Source organism: Anomaloglossus baeobatrachus, chromosome 4 (genome assembly GCF_048569485.1).
Source record: "Anomaloglossus baeobatrachus isolate aAnoBae1 chromosome 4, aAnoBae1.hap1, whole genome shotgun sequence".
Lineage (NCBI taxonomy): Eukaryota > Metazoa > Chordata > Amphibia > Anura > Aromobatidae > Anomaloglossus > Anomaloglossus baeobatrachus.
The window spans coordinates 10,359,092-10,375,737 of NC_134356.1; the positions used below are offsets into that span (position 1 = coordinate 10,359,092).

Here is a 16,646-nt window from a genome sequence, read left to right on the forward strand (position 1 = left end):
GTTACTCGCTTTTCAGCTGAAGGTTTGTTACAGTTGCATCGGATCTGCACAGCGCGTTCTCCTGTCACAATCCGCCGCTGACCAGACTGGATATAAAGTAACAAACCCTCAGCTGTGGAGACGTATTAGGACCGGATGTATGTGGAGTGTTTCCAGTCACTGGCAGCAGGTGGAGGTATATAGGGGACTTGTGACCATCTCCCCCCCCCCGTCCTGCTGCCGTCACATTATATCCCCTCCCCTCCCCGTCACATTATATCCTCTCCCCGTCACTTTATATCCTCTCCCCCTCCCCCGTCACTTTATATCCTCTCCCCTCCCCCGTCACATTATATCCTCTCCCCTCCCCGTCACATTATATCCTCTCCCCCTCCCCCGTCACATTATTTCTTCTCCCCCTCCCCCGTCACATTATATCTTCTCCCCTCCCCCGTCACATTATATCTTCTTCCCCTCCCCTGTCACATTATATCTTCTCCCCCTCCCCCGTCACATTATATCTTCTCCCCCTCCCCCGTCACATTATATCCTCTCCCCTCCCCCGTCACATTATATCCTCTCCCCTCCCCCGTCACATTATATCCTCTCCCCCTCCCCCGTCACATTATATCCTCTCCCCCCTCCCCCGTCACATTATATCCTCTCCCCTCCCCTGTCACCTTATATCCTCTCCCCTCCCCTGTCACATTATATCCCCTCCCCCGTCACATTATATCCTTTCCCCCTCCCCCGTCACATTATATCTTCTCCCCCTCCCCCGTCACATTATATCTTCTCCCCCTCCCCCGTCACATTATATCTTCTCCCCCTCCCCCGTCACATTATATCTTCTCCCCCTCCCCCGTCACATTATATCCTCTTCCCTCCCCCGTCACATTATATCCTCTTCCCTCCCCCGTCACATTATATCCTCTCCCCCTCCCCCGTCACATTATATCCTCTCCCCTCCCCCGTCACCTTATATCCTCTCCCCTCCCCCGTCACATTATATCCTCTCCCCTCCCCCGTCACATTATATCCTCTCCCCTCCCCCGTCACATTATATCCTCTCCCCCCTCCCCCCGTCACATTATATCCTCTCCCCTCCCCCGTCACATTATATCCTCTCCCCCTCCCCCGTCACATTATATCCTCTCCCCCCCTCCCCCGTCACATTATATCCTCTCCCCTCCCCCGTCACATTATATCCTCTCGCCTCCCCCGTCACCTTATATCCTCTCCCCTCCCCCGTCACCTTATATCCTCTCCCCTCCCCCGTCACATTATATCCTCTCCCCCGTCACATTATATCCTCTCCCCTCCCCCGTCACATTATATCCTCTCCCCCTCCCCCGTCACATTATATCCTTTCCCCCTCCCCCATCACATTATATCCTTTCCCCCTCCCCCGTCACATTATATCCTCTCCCCTCCCCCGTCACATTATATCCTCTCTCCTCCCCCGTCACATTATATCCCCTCCCCCGTCACCTTATATCAGTCTCCTGTCTGTAATACTCTTCCGTCCTGGTAATAACTGTCTCTTTATCTGACTCTCTCTTGCTGTCTCTTTCCGGACTCGCGGTCGTCCTCAGCGTGACGTCCAGGTGAGTGCGGCTCTCGCACCGCGGCTTTATCACTGCCCGGCCCCCGGCGTTGGCACCCAGCTTTCCCGGAGGAGGGGCGATATTGACGGGTGAACAATATGGCCGCCGGTAGACCTTCTCCAAGCCCTGGGCACTTTATTGATACCTCTGCTTCCTGTCAGTAATCTGGGTGGATGCGGACAGGTTAGGGTTAATGCGGGGGTCTGCCCCGTCAGCGCGGTCTGTGGCCGCTTGTGCTGAGCTGGGACTTGTTGTATGGGACTGCCTCGTGCCCGCTCGCTCATTGTGTCCGAGCCCCCGACTCCCCCGGATGATTCTGTGCATTTCCAGACCATCAGCAAAGCCTTTGTGTGGAGGCGCGAGGGTCACCAGAGACCCCGCTCCGCTCCGGCGGCCCCCGTGTAGCTGTCGGATGGGGCTGCATGTCAACTCAGCAGTTGTCAGTCCCATGTAAATCCTGTTATTCCCTATACAGAGAATATTGTATATATGCAGCGTTCCCCGGGGGCCACGTGACCGCTCGTCCTCTACGAGCCGCTCCCCTCTCGGCTATTCCTGGCTCGTTATATGGCTAATTAGAGGGCACGGGGGCTGGGCTCTGTCCAACGGGCGGACGATTGTCCAAACCACAGTGAGGGGGGGTGTAATCTGTCCATGTGGGGGGTCATTACCCTCCGATATGAGGGATTCACACCCCATCGGGGGCCTCAACCAATAGTAATAGTTTTCTTGCTCCATCATAGAGGTTGAGGGAAACTTCCGGATTTCTTAATATTTATTCGTACACCAAACTGAGACGTTAGCGCTCCTAGAGGACGAGGGTTGTACTACTGCATTGCAGGATTGTCATTCAGGGTTCCGGGAAAGCTGGGTGAGCACCCTACACTACAATGAGCTCAGCATGGGAAAGCTGAGAGACCGCGGGCGCCATGTTGGCAGTCACCCAGCTTTCCAAGGAGCGGACAGACGGTGAGGCGGCTTCTCACCACCTCTTTTCTCTCTCAGGCAAATCAAGGACCAGAATAAGAAGGTGGCGACGCTGAAACACAAGGAGCAGGTGGAGAAGAAGAAGAACGCGCAGCTCCTGGAGGAGGCGAGACGCCGGGAGGACAACCTGACCGACAACTCCCAGCAGCTGCAGGTAGGAACGGCAGTCCCCAGCATAGCTCCCAGCAGCTACAGGTAGGAAAGCCAGTCCCCAGCAAAGCTCCCAGCAGCTGCAGGTAGGAACGCCAGTCCCCAGCATAGCTTCCAGCAGCTACAGGTAGGAAAGCCAGTCCCCAGCAAAGCTCCCAGCAGCTGCAGGTAGGAACGGCAGTCCCCAGCATAGCTCCCAGCAGCTACAGGTAGGAAAGCCAGTCCCCAGCAAAGCTCCCAGCAGCTGCAGGTAGGAACGCCAGTCCCCAGCAGAGCTCCCAGCAGCTACAGGTAGGAAAGCCAGTCCCCAGCATAGCTTCCAGCAGCTGCAGGTAGGAAAGCCAGTCCCCAGCAGAGCTCCCAGCAGCTGCAGGTAGGAACGCCAGTCCCCAGCAGAGCTCCCAGCAGCTGCAGGTAGGAACGCCAGTCCCCAGCATAGCTCCCAGCAGCTACAGGTAGGAACGCCAGTCCCCAGCAAAGCTCCCAGCAGACCTCCAGCAGCTACAGGTAGGTAAGCCAGTACCCAGCATAGCTTCCAGCAGCTGCAGGTAGGTAAGCCAGTCCCCAGCATAGCTTCCAGCAGCTGCAGGTAGGAACGCCAGTCCCCCAGCAGAGCTCCCAGCAGCTGCAGGTAGGAACGCCAGTCCCCCAGCAGAGCTCCCAGCAGCTACAGGTAGGAACGCCAGTCCCCAGCAGAGCTCCCAGCAGCTACAGGTAGGAACGCCAGTCCCCAGCAGAGCTCCCAGCAGCTACAGGTAGGAACGCCAGTCCCCCAGCAGAGCTCTCAGCAGTTGCAGGTAGGAAAGCCAGTCCCCAGCAGAGCTCCCAGCAGCTGCAGGTAGGTAAGCCAGTCCCCAGCATAGCTTCCAGCAGCTGCAGGTAGGAACACCAGTCCCCAGCAGAGCTCCCAGCAGCTACAGGTAGGTAAGTCAGTCCCCAGCAGAGCTCCCAGCAGCTACAGGTAGGGTAAGTCAGTCCCCAGCAGAGCTCCCAGCAGCTGCAGGTAGGAAAGCCAGTCCCCAGCATAGCTCCCAGCAGCTGCAGGTAGAAACGTCAGTCCCCCAGCATAGCTTCCAGCAGCTGCAGGTAGGAACTGCAGTCCCCAGCAAAGCTCCCAGCAGCTGCAGGTAGGAACGGCAGTCCCCAGCATAGCTTCCATCAGCTGCAGGTAGAAACGTCAGTCCCCAGCATAGCTTCCAGCAGCTGCAGGTAGGAACTGCAGTCTCCAGCATAGCTCCCAGCAGCTGCAGGTAGGAGTGTCAGTCCCCAGCATAGCTCCCAGCAGCTGTAGGTAGAAACGCCAGTCCCCAGCATAGCTTCCAGCAGCTGCAGGTAGGAACTGCAGTCCCCCAGCAAAGCTCCCAGCAGCTGCAGGTAGGAACGGCAGTCCCCAGCATAGCTTCCATCAGCTGCAGGTAGAAACGTCAGTCCCCAGCATAGCTTCCAGCAGCTGCAGGTAGGAACTGCAGTCTCCAGCATAGCTCCCAGCAGCTGCAGGTAGGAGTGTCAGTCCCCAGCATAGCTCCCAGCAGCTGTAGGTAGAAACGCCAGTCCCCAGCATAGCTCCCAGCAGCTGCAGGTAGGAAAGCCAGTGCCCAGCATAGCTCCCAGCAGCTGCAGGTAGGAGTGTCAGTCCCCAGCATAGCTCCCAGCAGCTGCAGGTAGGAAAGCCAGTCCCCAGCAGAGCTCCCAGCAGCTGTAGGTAGAAACGCCAGTCCCCAGCAGAGCTCCCAGCAGCTGCAGGTAGGAAAGCCAGTCCCCAGCATAGCTTCCAGCAGCTGCAGGTAGGAAAGCCAGTCCCCAGCATAGCTTCCAGCAGCTGCAGGTAGGAAAGCCAGTCCCCAGCATAGCTCCCAGCAGCTGCAGGTAGGAGTGTCAGTCCCCAGCATAGCTCCCAGCAGCTGCAGGTAGGAAAGCCATTCCCCAGCATAGCTCCCAGCAGTTGCAGGTAGGAAAGCCATTCCCCAGCAAAGCAGAGGCTTTCAGGAGCTGGGGTTGGGATACGGACGATGCCCGGGAGTGCAGGGCGGGCAGTGTAAGAAAGGCAAAGACTAGACGAATGTCCACAGCAGCACAGAGTAATTCAGCAGTGCTGATAGTGTGATGGGGCAGAGGTTCGAATGTATCATGATGTGAGTGTGGGATGTAAACTGGAAGGAGAAAGGCAAAGGAATCAGCAGGGTCCTCGCGGGATCAGTGGATGGCTCTGCTTTTCCCTGCAGCACAGAGTATTTCAGGAGAGGTGTGTGAATATTGTAAAGGGCAGGGACTGGTCTGGATCACTGTAAACATGGGGCGTGGGCCTCAGTCTGAGAGCGGCTCCACAGCTGAGCAGAGTACTATTGGGGCTGCACTGTGCTCCTCCCGCCTCCCCTCGCCCCTGGGGTCTTGCTCCTCCCGCCTCCCCTCGCCCCTGGGGTCTTGTTCCTCCCGCCTCCCCTCGCCCCTGGGGTCTTGTTCCTCCCGCCTCCCCTCGCCCCTGGGGTCTTGTTCCTCCCGCCTCCTCTCGCCCCCGAGGTCTGTGGTCCTCCCGCCTCCCCTCGCCCCTGGGGTCTTGCTCCTCCCGCCTCCCCTCGCCCCTGGGGTCTTGCTCCTCCCGCCTCCCCTCGCCCCTGGGGTCTTGCTCCTCCCGCCTCCTCTCGCCCCTGGGGTCTTGTTCCTCCCGCCTCCCCTTGCCCCTGAGGTCTGTGGTCCTCCCGCCTCCTCTCGCCCCTGGGGTCTTGCTCCTCCCCGCCTCCCCTTGCCCCTGGGGTCTTGCTCCTCCCGCCTCCCCTTGCCCCTGGGGTCTTGGTCCTCCCGCCTCCCCTCGCCCCTGGGGTCTTGCTCCTCCCGCCTCCCCTCGCCCCCCGGGGTCTTGTTCCTTCCGCCTCCCCTCGCCCCTGAGGTCTGTGGTCTTCCCGCCTCCCTCGCCCCTGGGGTCTTGTTCCCTCCCGCCTCCCCTTGCCCCCGGGGTCTTGGTCCTCCTGCCTCCCCTCGCCCCCGGGGTCTTGCTCCTCCCGCCTCCCCTCGCCCCTGGGGTCTTGCTCCTCCCGCCTCCCCTCGCCCCTGGGGTCTTGTTCCTCCCGCCTCCCCTCGCCCCTGGGGTCTTGTTCCTCCCGCCTCCCCTCGCCCCTGGGGTCTTGTTCCTCCCGCCTCCCCTCGCCCCTGGGGTCTTGTTCCTCCCGCCTCCCCTCGCCCCTGGGGTCTTGTTCCTCCCGCCTCCCCTCGCCCCTGGGGTCTTGTTCCTCCCGCCTCCCCTCGCCCCTGGGGTCTTGTTCCTCCCGCCTCCTCTCGCCCCCGAGGTCTGTGGTCCTCCCGCCTCCCCTCGCCCCTGGGGTCTTGCTCCTCCCGCCTCCCCTCGCCCCTGGGGTCTTGCTCCTCCCGCCTCCCCCTCGCCCCTGGGGTCTTGTTCCTCCCGCCTCCTCTCGCCCCCGGGGTCTTGTTCCTCCCGCCTCCCCTTGCCCCTGAGGTCTGTGGTCCTCCCGCCTCCTCTCGCCCCTGGGGTCTTGCTCCTCCCGCCTCCCCTTGCCCCTGGGGTCTTGCTCCTCCCGCCTCCCCTCGCCCCCGGGGTCTTGGTCCTCCCGCCTCCCCTCGCCTCTGGGGTCTTGCTCCTCCCGCCTCCCCTCGCCCCTGGGGTCTTGTTCCTCCCGCCTCCCCTCGCCCCTGGGGTCTTGTTCCTCCCGCCTCCCCTCGCCCCTGGGGTCTTGTTCCTCCCGCCTCCCCTCGCCCCTGGGGTCTTGTTCCTCCCGCCTCCCCTCGCCCCTGGGGTCTTGTTCCTCCCCGCCTCCCCTCGCCCCTGGGGTCTTGTTCCTCCCGCCTCCTCTCGCCCCCGAGGTCTGTGGTCCTCCCGCCTCCCCTCGCCCCCGGGGTCTTGCTCCTCCCGCCTCCCCTCGCCCCTGGGGTCTTGCTCCTCCCGCCTCCCCTCGCCCCTGGGGTCTTGTTCCTCCCGCCTCCTCTCGCCCCCGGGGTCTTGTTCCTCCCGCCTCCCTTGCCCCTGAGGTCTTGCTCCTCCCGCCTCCCCTCGCCCCTGGGGTCTTGCTCCTCCCCGCCTCCCCTCGCCCCCGGGGTCTTGCTCCTCCCGCCTCCCCTCGCCCCCGGGGTCTTGCTCCTCCCGCCTCCCCTCGCCCCTGGGGTCTTGCTCCTCCCGCCTCCCCTTGCCCCTGGGGTCTTGGTCCTCCCGCCTCCCCTTGCTCCTGGGGTCTTTCTCCTACCGCCTCCTCTCGCCCCCGGGGTATTGTTCCTCCCGCCTCCCCTTGCCCCTGAGGTCTGTGGTCCTCCCGCCTCCCCTCGCCCCTGGGGTCTTGGTCCTCCTGCCTCCCCTCGCCCCCGGGGTCTTGGTCCTCCTGCCTCCCCTCGCCCCCGGGGTCTTGGTCCTCCCGCCTCCCCTCGCCCCCCGGGGTCTTGGTCCTCCTGCCTCCCCTCGCCCCCGGGGTCTTGGTCCTCCCGCCTCCCCTCGCCCCCGGGGTCTTGGTCCTCCCGCCTCCCCTCGCCCCCGGGGTCTTGGTCCTCCCGCCTCCCCCCTGGAGGACGCTCCGGTCCCGCAGTGACGGCCTCTTGCGTGTTCAGTCCGGATCTACAGACGTCGCTGCAGTTATTTGCATTTTTCCACCTATACAATCCCCTCAGCGCCTGGTGGGCAACCGGTGAGAAGACCCCTCACATCCACCTGTCAGATTCCTGACTAATGGAAGTCCCTGCTACGCTTTGTCCTCGTCTTTTTCCAGATTATCAGGCGGTGTTTTATTAATCCAGTTTTTTGGCGGATTCCAGATTATCAAGGATCAAATCAAGTTTCTTTTTGCTGAAAATTCAAGTCCACGTCACAATTCTCTCTGCTGGATAATCCAGACTATCAGATCCCGGATTATTGGAAGCAAAAGGTTCATTTTCATTGTAGATTCCAGATCATTAGGTTCCGGATTAAAGGATCACGTCGTTCCCAACCAGGACTTCCAGATTATCGGATGTGTTTGCTGCTGGTGTGTTTTTTTTCCACTGTCGCCCACCTCCTGTGGGGCGGCCGGCGGGTGACGTCGGTGCCTGCGGCCGCACATGACCGCGCTCGCTATATACAGACTCTCGGCTTCTCTCCGGAGCCGCAGCTTTGGGGTCAGTTCACAGAAATCCCCGTTTTAGACCTGGTCCGGTGTCCGTGGTTTTGGCCGGAATTAATAGCACAAAATTGGAAGAGCTCGGAAAAGAAGATCAGCGAGTTCCCGCCGGAGACCATCAGCACTTCCCGCCATATAAACACCCCGGCTCTGCGCTGCACCCCCCCTCTTCCCCCCCCTCTGGTCTGCGCTGCCCCCAACATCCCCCTCCCCCCCTGCTCTGTGCTGGCCCCCCTCCCCCACCCCCCTACTCTGCGCTGCCCCCCCCCCCCCCCCCGACTCTGCGCTGGCCCCCCCTGGTTCCGTGCTGCCCCACAATTCTGCACTGAGATCCCCCCCCCCAACCCACCCCGGCCCTGCACTGACACCCCCCCCCCCCTCCCCGCCGACTCTGCACTGCCCCCCTTCCTGGCTCCGTGCTGCCCCCCGCGCTCTGCACTGCCCCCCCCCCCGGCTCTGCGCTGCCCCCCGGCTCCGTGCGCCCTCTGCGCTCCCCCCCCCCCCCCCCGGCTCCGTGCGCCCTCTGCGCTGCCTCCCCCCCCCCCGGCTCCGTGCTCCCTCTGCACTGCCCCCCCCCTCCCGGCTCCGTGCTCCCTCTGCACTGCCCACCCCCCCCTCCGGCTCCGTGCTCCCTCTGCGCTGCACCCCCCCCCCACCCCCCCCCACGGTTCTGCGCTGCCCCCGGCTCCGTGCTCCCTCTGCACTACCCCCCCCCCCCCCCCTTGGCTCCGTGCTCCCTCTGCGCTGCCCCCACCCCCGGTTCCGCGCTGCCCCCCTGGCTGTGCGCTGCCCCCCGGCTCTGTGCTCCCTCTGCACTGGGTTCTGCGCTGCCCCCCGGCTCCGTGCTCTCTCTGCCCCCCCCCGGTTCCGCGCTGCCCCCCCCCCCCCCCGGCTCTGCGCTGCCCCCCCTGGCTCCGTGCTCCCTCTGTGCTGCCCCCCCTGGCTCCGTGCTCCCTCTGCACTGCCCCCCCCCCCCCCCCTGGCTCTGTGCTCCCTCTGCACTGCCCCCCCCCGGCTCCGTGCTCCCTCTGCACTGCCCCCCCCCCGGCTCCGTGCTCCCTCTGCACTGCTCTCCCCCGGCTTTCCCCCGGCTCCGTGCTCCCTCTGCACTGCTCTCCCCCGGCTTTCCCCCGGCTCCGTGCTCCCCTCTGCAGGAGATGGCGAATGGTTTCTCCAGTCCAGGATTAAAATGATGAAAGAAAGATAATCAAAGGTTTTTCACATTTTTTTTTTTCCTTTTATTTTTCCTCTTTTTTTTCTCTGCCGCTTTGCGGTGGGCTCCTCTTTGCAGACGTCTCGTTACTTGTCCGTCTCCGGGTGGAAACATGTCAGGAACATCCCCGAAGCTTTCCCCATCCGCGTCTGGCGGGAGCGAAGCGACAGAGGCTCCATTCAGCGAGACCAGCGCGAGAGACGGATTAGGGCCCCTGAAACAACGTCTCCAATTAGTCAGCGGGGGCTCCTCCGTGCCCTCTGTAAGAGGCGGCCATTTAGGTGCTTGGCCTCCGCGTCTCAGGTTGTTGTGCTTGGAAGGATGAACTCGGGTCCCCCGGGGGACGGTGGTTTTGGAGACGCGCCACGGAGCTCGCCGAGGGACCCGCCGGGCGGCCATCTTGGCTGACAGAGCTGGCCGGGGGCCAGGGTGTCCGGAGCGGGGGTTGCGGTTTGGGCCTCCTCCAGCTCGCCCCGGCCTGTTTACTTTGGACACACAGAAGCCGTTTACTGGATGTGTCGCAGGATGAAGCGGCGGTGGCCTCCGAGACCCCCCGACCGTCCCGGCGCCCACGTGACGTCTCGCCCGACCACGAGCTGAAGGATAAACATGGAAACGCTCTCTCTATTTCTTGTTTGCAGCCTTATAGTTCTCACAGCGGAGGGTTCGTCACAGTTGTATCTGGTGTAGACACAGTCCTCCGACCTAAGCACAAATCTCACCTCCGTCCTGATGGTTTGTTACAATGTATCAGTGCAGGATACATTGTATTGGGGTCTGCACCTCACAAGCGGGCGACCCCGGTTACATTGCAGCAAACCCTCAGCTGTGCGAAGACTTGGATTCACTGACAGCAAGCAGAGAGTCGTTACACAAAGGAAGTGGCTGAACTCTTCATTTGGCGACATCAGAGCTGCAGAAGTACGTGTCTCCCCCCCCCCCCCCATCATGGGTCCCATGGAGACTTTTTAGCCAATCGGAATCATCCTAGGAGGGTCATGTGGTCTCGGATTGAGGGGGTGCACATTTTACTGTTGGGGGGGGCTGCATGGTTCACATTGGTCCTGCCCCTTTTAAAGCGGCAGTACACAGACTCTGCATTGTGTGCCCCGCAGGCCGGACGCCCCCACGCTTAGTCGCGTGCCCTGCTCCCGGGGGGGTGAGGGGCTTTCATCTCTGCCATCTGTGGGTGAACATCAAACGAGGCGGGGAGACCCTCTGTGTAACACAATCGCCCCCCATCTGGATATGATTTGTGTCCCGGCTGCATCCATTAAGGTTGGGGGGGGGGGGGGGATTGCCGATGTCTGTGTATTCTGCGGAGCTTACAATCGAATCCCCCCCGATCGGTGCTGTGTGTGGGGGGTGCGGTAGATCCCGCTTATACACCCCCAATAGTGCCAACCAGATGTGAATTTTAGCTGTTTTCCCCTTTAAATTTTCATGCACGTGATGTTAACTCTTCACACGCTGGAGCAGAGTACTAATACCTTTACTAACGCCTCACCTGTGTGACCTCTGCGGCTTCCTGTCCTCCGCTGCTGTCTGTCCATCCGCTAACACTATGGCCGAAGCCGCACCGTTCTCCTCGCAGGACGCCATCTTTGCGCCGGACGCCATCTTTGAATTTCACCACTTTCGCCACTAACCCTCCTGCTTCTTCTCATCTCCTCTGGGCTGACGGTTTCCTCTCCTCTGAGATCTCTCTGCCTCCGGAGCCTCGCTCCTCACTCGTCTGCCTTCCTCTCCGCAGGACGTCATGCACCAGAAGGACGATCGCATCGAAGAGCTGGAGGAGGCGCTGCGCGAAAGCGTGCAGATCACCGCCGAGCGGGAAATGGTGCTGGCCCAGGAGGAGTCCGCGAGGGCCAACTATCAGAAGCAGGTCAGGCGCCGGGGCGTACCGCCCGCCTCATACAGCCTGACACTACTGCTTGTGTTCTGTTCAGTCACAGCCAGAGCTGCATTCTGAATTCTGCCACCTTCAATGAATTTACTGCTTGTGTTCTCTCCAGTCACATCCAGAGCTGCATTCTGAATTCTGCCACCTTCAATGAATTTACTGCTTGTGTTCTCTCCAGTCACATCCAGAGCTGCATTCTAAATTCTGTTGTCTTCAATGATTTTACTGCTTGTGTTCTGTCCAGTCACATCCAGAGCTGCATTCTAAATTCTGCCATCTTCAATGATTTTACTGCTTGTGTTCTCTCCAGTCACATCCAGAGCTGCATTCTAAATTCTGCCATCTTCGATTAATTTACTGCTTGTGTTCTGTCCAGTCACATCCAGAGCTGCATTCTGAATTCTGTTGTCTTCAATGATTTTACTGCTTGTGTTCTGTCCAGTCACATCCAGAGCTGCATTCTAAATTCTGCCATCTTCAATGATTTTACTGCTTGTGTTCTCTCCAGTCACATCCAGAGCTGCATTCTAAATTCTGCCATCTTCGATTAATTTACTGCTTGTGTTCTGTCCAGTCACAGCCAGAGCTGCATTCTGAATTCTGCCACCTTCAATGAATTTACTGCTTGTGTTCTGTCCAGTCACAGCCAGAGCTGCATTCTGAATTCTGCCACCTTCAATGAATTTACTGCTTGTGTTCTGTCCAGTCACAGCCAGAGCTGCATTCTGAATTCTGCCACCTTCAATGAATTTACTGCTTGTGTTCTCTCCAGTCACATCCAGAGCTGCATTCTAAATTCTACAATCTTCGATTAATTTACTGCTTGTGTTCTGTCCAGTCACATCCAGAGCTGCAATCTGAATTCTGTTGTCTTCAATGATTTTACTGCTTGTGTTCTGTCCAGTCACATCCAGAGCTGCATTCTAAATTCTGCCATCTTCAATGATTTTACTGCTTGTGTTCTCTCCAGTCACATCCAGAGCTGCATTCTAAATTCTGCCATCTTCGATTAATTTACTGCTTGTGTTCTGTCCAGTCACAGCCAGAGCTGCATTCTGAATTCTGCCACCTTCAATGAATTTACTGCTTGTGTTCTGTCCAGTCACAGCCAGAGCTGCATTCTGAATTCTGCCACCTTCAATGATTTTACTGCTTGTGTTCTGTCCAGTCACAGCCAGAGCTGTATTCTGAATTCTGCCACCTTCAATGATTTTACTGCTTGTGTTCTGTCCAGTCACAGCCAGAGCTGCATTCTGAATTCTGCCGCCATTAATGATTTTTCGGTTGCAGCCGTGGTCACCGTTCTCTCCAGCTGCTCCAAAACGACAACTCCCCATCATTATGTTTCACGGGGCTATATACAATAGTATATAATAGTATATATTTCAGTCTGTGTCTGAAAGTGAGGAGATTGGCTCAGTGAGATAAAAGAATGATCTGCTCTATGGAGGTATGTGGGGGTTGGCTCAGTGGGTAAATGCACAGATTGAAATCAGGGGACAGTCTGACCAGGTGAGAGGACGGTAGTGGATTGCACATAGTCATGGCTGAAAGTTTTGGCATCCTTGAAATTGTTCCAGAAAATATTTCTCCCATAATATTGGAATTACGCAGGTTTATTTCCTTTCTATGTTTTGGAACAGCACAAAAAAAGGGCAAATTTGGACAGAATTTCACACAAAACTCCGAAAATGGGTCGGACAAAATTGTTGGCACCTTTTCAAAATTGTGGTTAAACAACTTTTTTTCTGGTCTGTGATGCTCATTCACACTCCCCTGTGGAAAATAACAGGAGTGGGCAATATGAAAATCACACCTGAAACCAGATAAAAAGGGGAGAAGTTGCCTCAGTCTTTGCATTGTGTGTCTGTGTGTGCCGCACTAAGCAGAGAGGACAGAAAGAGGAGAAGAGAACGGTCTGAGGACCTGAGAACCAAACGTTTTGAAAAATAGCAATTTTCTCAAGGGTACACATCCATCTGCAGAGATCTTGATGTTACTTTGTCCTCGGTGCTCAACATAATGAAGTTTACAACCCATGGTACTGTAGCTAATCTCGCTGGACATGGACGGCTGAGAAAAGATCATGATAGAATGTAACGCAGGATAGTCCGGATGGTGGATAAGCCCCAATCAAGGTCCAGAGAAATTCCAGCCGTCCTGCAGCTCAGGGGGCATCAGTGTCAGCGCGACCTATATGTCCACATCTGAATGACGAGAAACGCTATGGAGGAGACCCCGAGGACCCCACTGCTGACACAGAGACAGAAAAACGCTATGGAGGAGACCCCGGAGGACCCCACTGCTGACACAGAGACAGAAAAACGCTATAGAGGAGACCCAGGAGGACCCCCACTGCTGACACAGAAATAGCCAAAATGTACAAGAGTAATCAAAATCCTTCTGGAATAGTGTCTTGTGGACAGATGAGATCAAGACAGCTTTCTGGTAAAGCACATCATTCTACTGTTTTCCGAAAACAAACTGAGGTCTACAAAGTAAAGATCACAGCACCTACAGTCACACATGGTGGAGGTCAGAGATGTTTTGGGGCTGTTTTGCTGCTTCTGGTACTGGGCACCAAAGATTTTGGGTAGCAATTATAGAGCCCAGTGTCAGAAATCTGGGGATGCGAGCAAGGTCAGGGGTCTTCCAGCAGGAGAATGACCCCAAACACTTCAAGAAGCCCCAGAAATGGATGGAAACAAAGCGCTGGAGAGTCCTGAAGAGGCCGCAATGAGTCCGGATCTAAACTTCAGTGACACCTGAGGAGAGATTGGGAGAAGAGAAGACGCTTTCAGGTGAGAGGAGGAAGAAGCTGTGGACGGGGACAGGAGGCGACTGATGGAGGGATTTATACCAAAGGGTAAAGCCAAATATTAAGCTGAGGGGGCAATAATTATGTCCCGGGCATTTTTGGGGTTTTGTGTGAAATTATCTCCAATTTGCCTTTTTTTTCCCCCTCAGTATTTTTTTATTTTTTTTTGTTTCTACACACAAAGGAGATAAACCTGTGCATAAAAAAATCGTTCAATTTCAAGGGTGCAAAGACTTTCAGCCATGACTGTAGGTGTATATTCAAAGTGCTTGGCTCGGTGAGAAAGTGCCCTAATATATAAATGGATGGAAAGGCTTGGCAGATGGAAATATGTTATTCATTGACTGGATTCTGTGTTGGCTCAGTAGGAACGTATGACTTGTTGCCCCAGTATGATTAGATGGTGGTGTGCGGCTCGGTGGGAACACAACCTAATGTTTATCATATGTCTGTAGCACGGGGTGGCAAGAAAATGAGCGATTAACACATCCTTGAATATGTTACTTTAGTTACATTACACCTGTAGTTGAGAAGATAATCGGTGGATCAGTGGGAACATGTCCCGCATTCAGAATCTTATTTCCCTAGGTGTCTCTAATGCACAAGTTGGGAAGGAGATTGTCTGTCTGTCTGTCTGTCTGTCTGTCTGTCTGTCTGTCCCCTCCGTCCTTCCCTCCCTCCCAGAGGTAATATGTCTTTTGCGCATATTACCTCAGTGAGAGACTTTGTGGCTCAGTGAGTACATCCTTGTGTAATTAGCTCCGTAAGAGACTTCGTTGCCTTTTTGGTAATGGGACATTGTGGCTCAGTGAGTACATGTACTCGTATACATTACATAAAGGAAGACATTTTGTACAGGATAATGAGACAGTGTGGCTCAGTGGGAATATTTCATTTTTATTTTTTTTTAGATTTGGTAATTTCCACAAATTATAAGTGATGGGCGGCTTAGTGGTAACATGTTATTGCGTCCTTTTATTGACTTAAGACCTTTTACAGGTTTTATAATAGGTGGGTGTGGTTCAGTGAGCAAATGTCACTACGTAAATTCTAATCGCAGTTAGGAATTGATACAAAGTATAATGACGGGACCGTGTGTGGCTCAGTGAGAAGCATTTCCTTCTGACCACTTCATTAGCTCTGCACACTTTAGTACAGACGTTATGCATGACTCAGTGGGTAAATGTGCTTGTATTCATTATCCTCAATCTGAGGGTCACTCTGTGGGAAGATGTCAATGTATTCAGTACTTTAGCTCAATATGGGGACTTTATTGCATGCTTTGATAAAGCGGCGGTGTGTGGCTCAGTGAGTACATGGCATTGGCACAGATAGAGGGTTTGATAATACAGAATTAGGATGATGAGGAGACAGTGTCCATCCATCAGTTACATTGGCCTAGTGGCTCATGGTGCGAAGGAGTTAGTGCACGGCTCAGTGGGAAGGTGCTCCCGAGCTCTGCACACTAGGAGGTTTAGGCTTCCTGCATGACACTGCCTGTATAACTGCATGCTTCCTCCCATCTTGTTTCTCAGCTGCATGACGCTGGTCACCGTGCCTTTAAATGGTGCAAGGTATAGTGAGCGCCCCGTGCCCTACCTGCTGTCACCCTCCTCCCCGCACCACTGCCCCGGTGCCCCCGCACCCCCGTCCACCCTCCTCCCTGCACCACTGCCCCGGTGCCTCCGCACCCCCCGTCCACCCTCCTCCCCGCACCCCCGTCCACCCTCCTCCCCGCACCCCCCGTCTACACTCCTCCCCGCACCCCCCTCCACCCTCCTCCCCGCACCCCTGTCCACACTCCTCCCCGCACCACTGCCCCGGTGCCTCCACACCCCCCGTCCACCCTCCTCCCCGCACCCCCGTCCACCCTCCTCCCCGCACCCCCATCCACCCTCCTCCCCGCACCACTGCCCGGTTCTGCCGCACCCCCGTCTACACTCCTCCCCGCACCCCCGTCCACCCTCCTTCCCGCACCACTGCCCGGTGACCCTGCCCCACTGCCCGGCCATCATTCTCCCTCCATCTGACAGTGTTACAGCAGGCTGTAAAGTGAGACGCTTTCCCTGTAGATTATCCTGCTCTGCTGCCCTCTAGTGGCCAGGCCTGAATATTACACTCCAGGAAAGTCACCGACAAGCTGATGTTGGTGTCTCTTTAAATGCCGCTAGTATTTGTTACGCTCCTCGTGCCCAGTGCTCACCTTGTGCCCCATACTTCATGTCTTTAACCCTTTATATCCCCCCATTCCCTCGTGTGTAGGAGGGGGGCGCCAGATATTGGGGGTCTCCAAAAGAGCATTGTGCTGGTGTCAGTCTGGTAACGTGCCCCCTCCCCCGTCCATGAAGTCACTTCTCCCACCCTCACCCACTTATGCTCTTCACATCTTCCAAGAAGCGGGTGGGTTCTTCAGACTTTCCAGCGACCGCCGCCGGTGCCGTCACCTTATCTGACCCTTTAAGGCTATGTTCACACTAGAAAAATGATTTTTCTTAAGAAATTTCTTAAGAGTGCACCTGTGTTAAAAAACGCACCAAAAACGCACCTGCGTTTTTGGTGCGTTTTCGGTGCGTTTTTACCGCTGGTTGCTCCCTGCGTTAGGCTATGTTCACACACTGCGTTTTTTACCTGCGTTTTGGGTCCGTTTTTGCTGCAGAAATTTCTTGAGAAATTCTTGTAACCTTTCTGCAGACATTCCCCAGCAAAACCTATAGCAAAAAAAATTAGCTGTGCACACACTGCGTTTTTTTCTTAAGAAAATTCTTTCAGTAGATTTTCTTAAGAAAAAGAATGAGCAGTCACTTCTTTTCTGCAGCTAACTGCGTTTTTTGACATAGATAATTGGCACAATAATGCAGGGAGCAACCAGCGGTAAAAACGCACCGAAAACGCGGCAAAA

General features: G+C 56.7%; 1 protein-coding gene across 1 annotated transcript in view; it reads left to right on the forward strand.

Moving 5' to 3' along the window:
- ERC1 (ELKS/RAB6-interacting/CAST family member 1) overlaps positions 1 to 16,646 on the forward strand; it is a 109,055-nt gene that overhangs the window by 49,983 nt on the left and 42,426 nt on the right. The window contains 2 exon segments of the mRNA XM_075343601.1: positions 2,592 to 2,727; positions 10,780 to 10,911. Coding sequence (XP_075199716.1) covers positions 2,592 to 2,727; positions 10,780 to 10,911 — 268 coding nt within the window.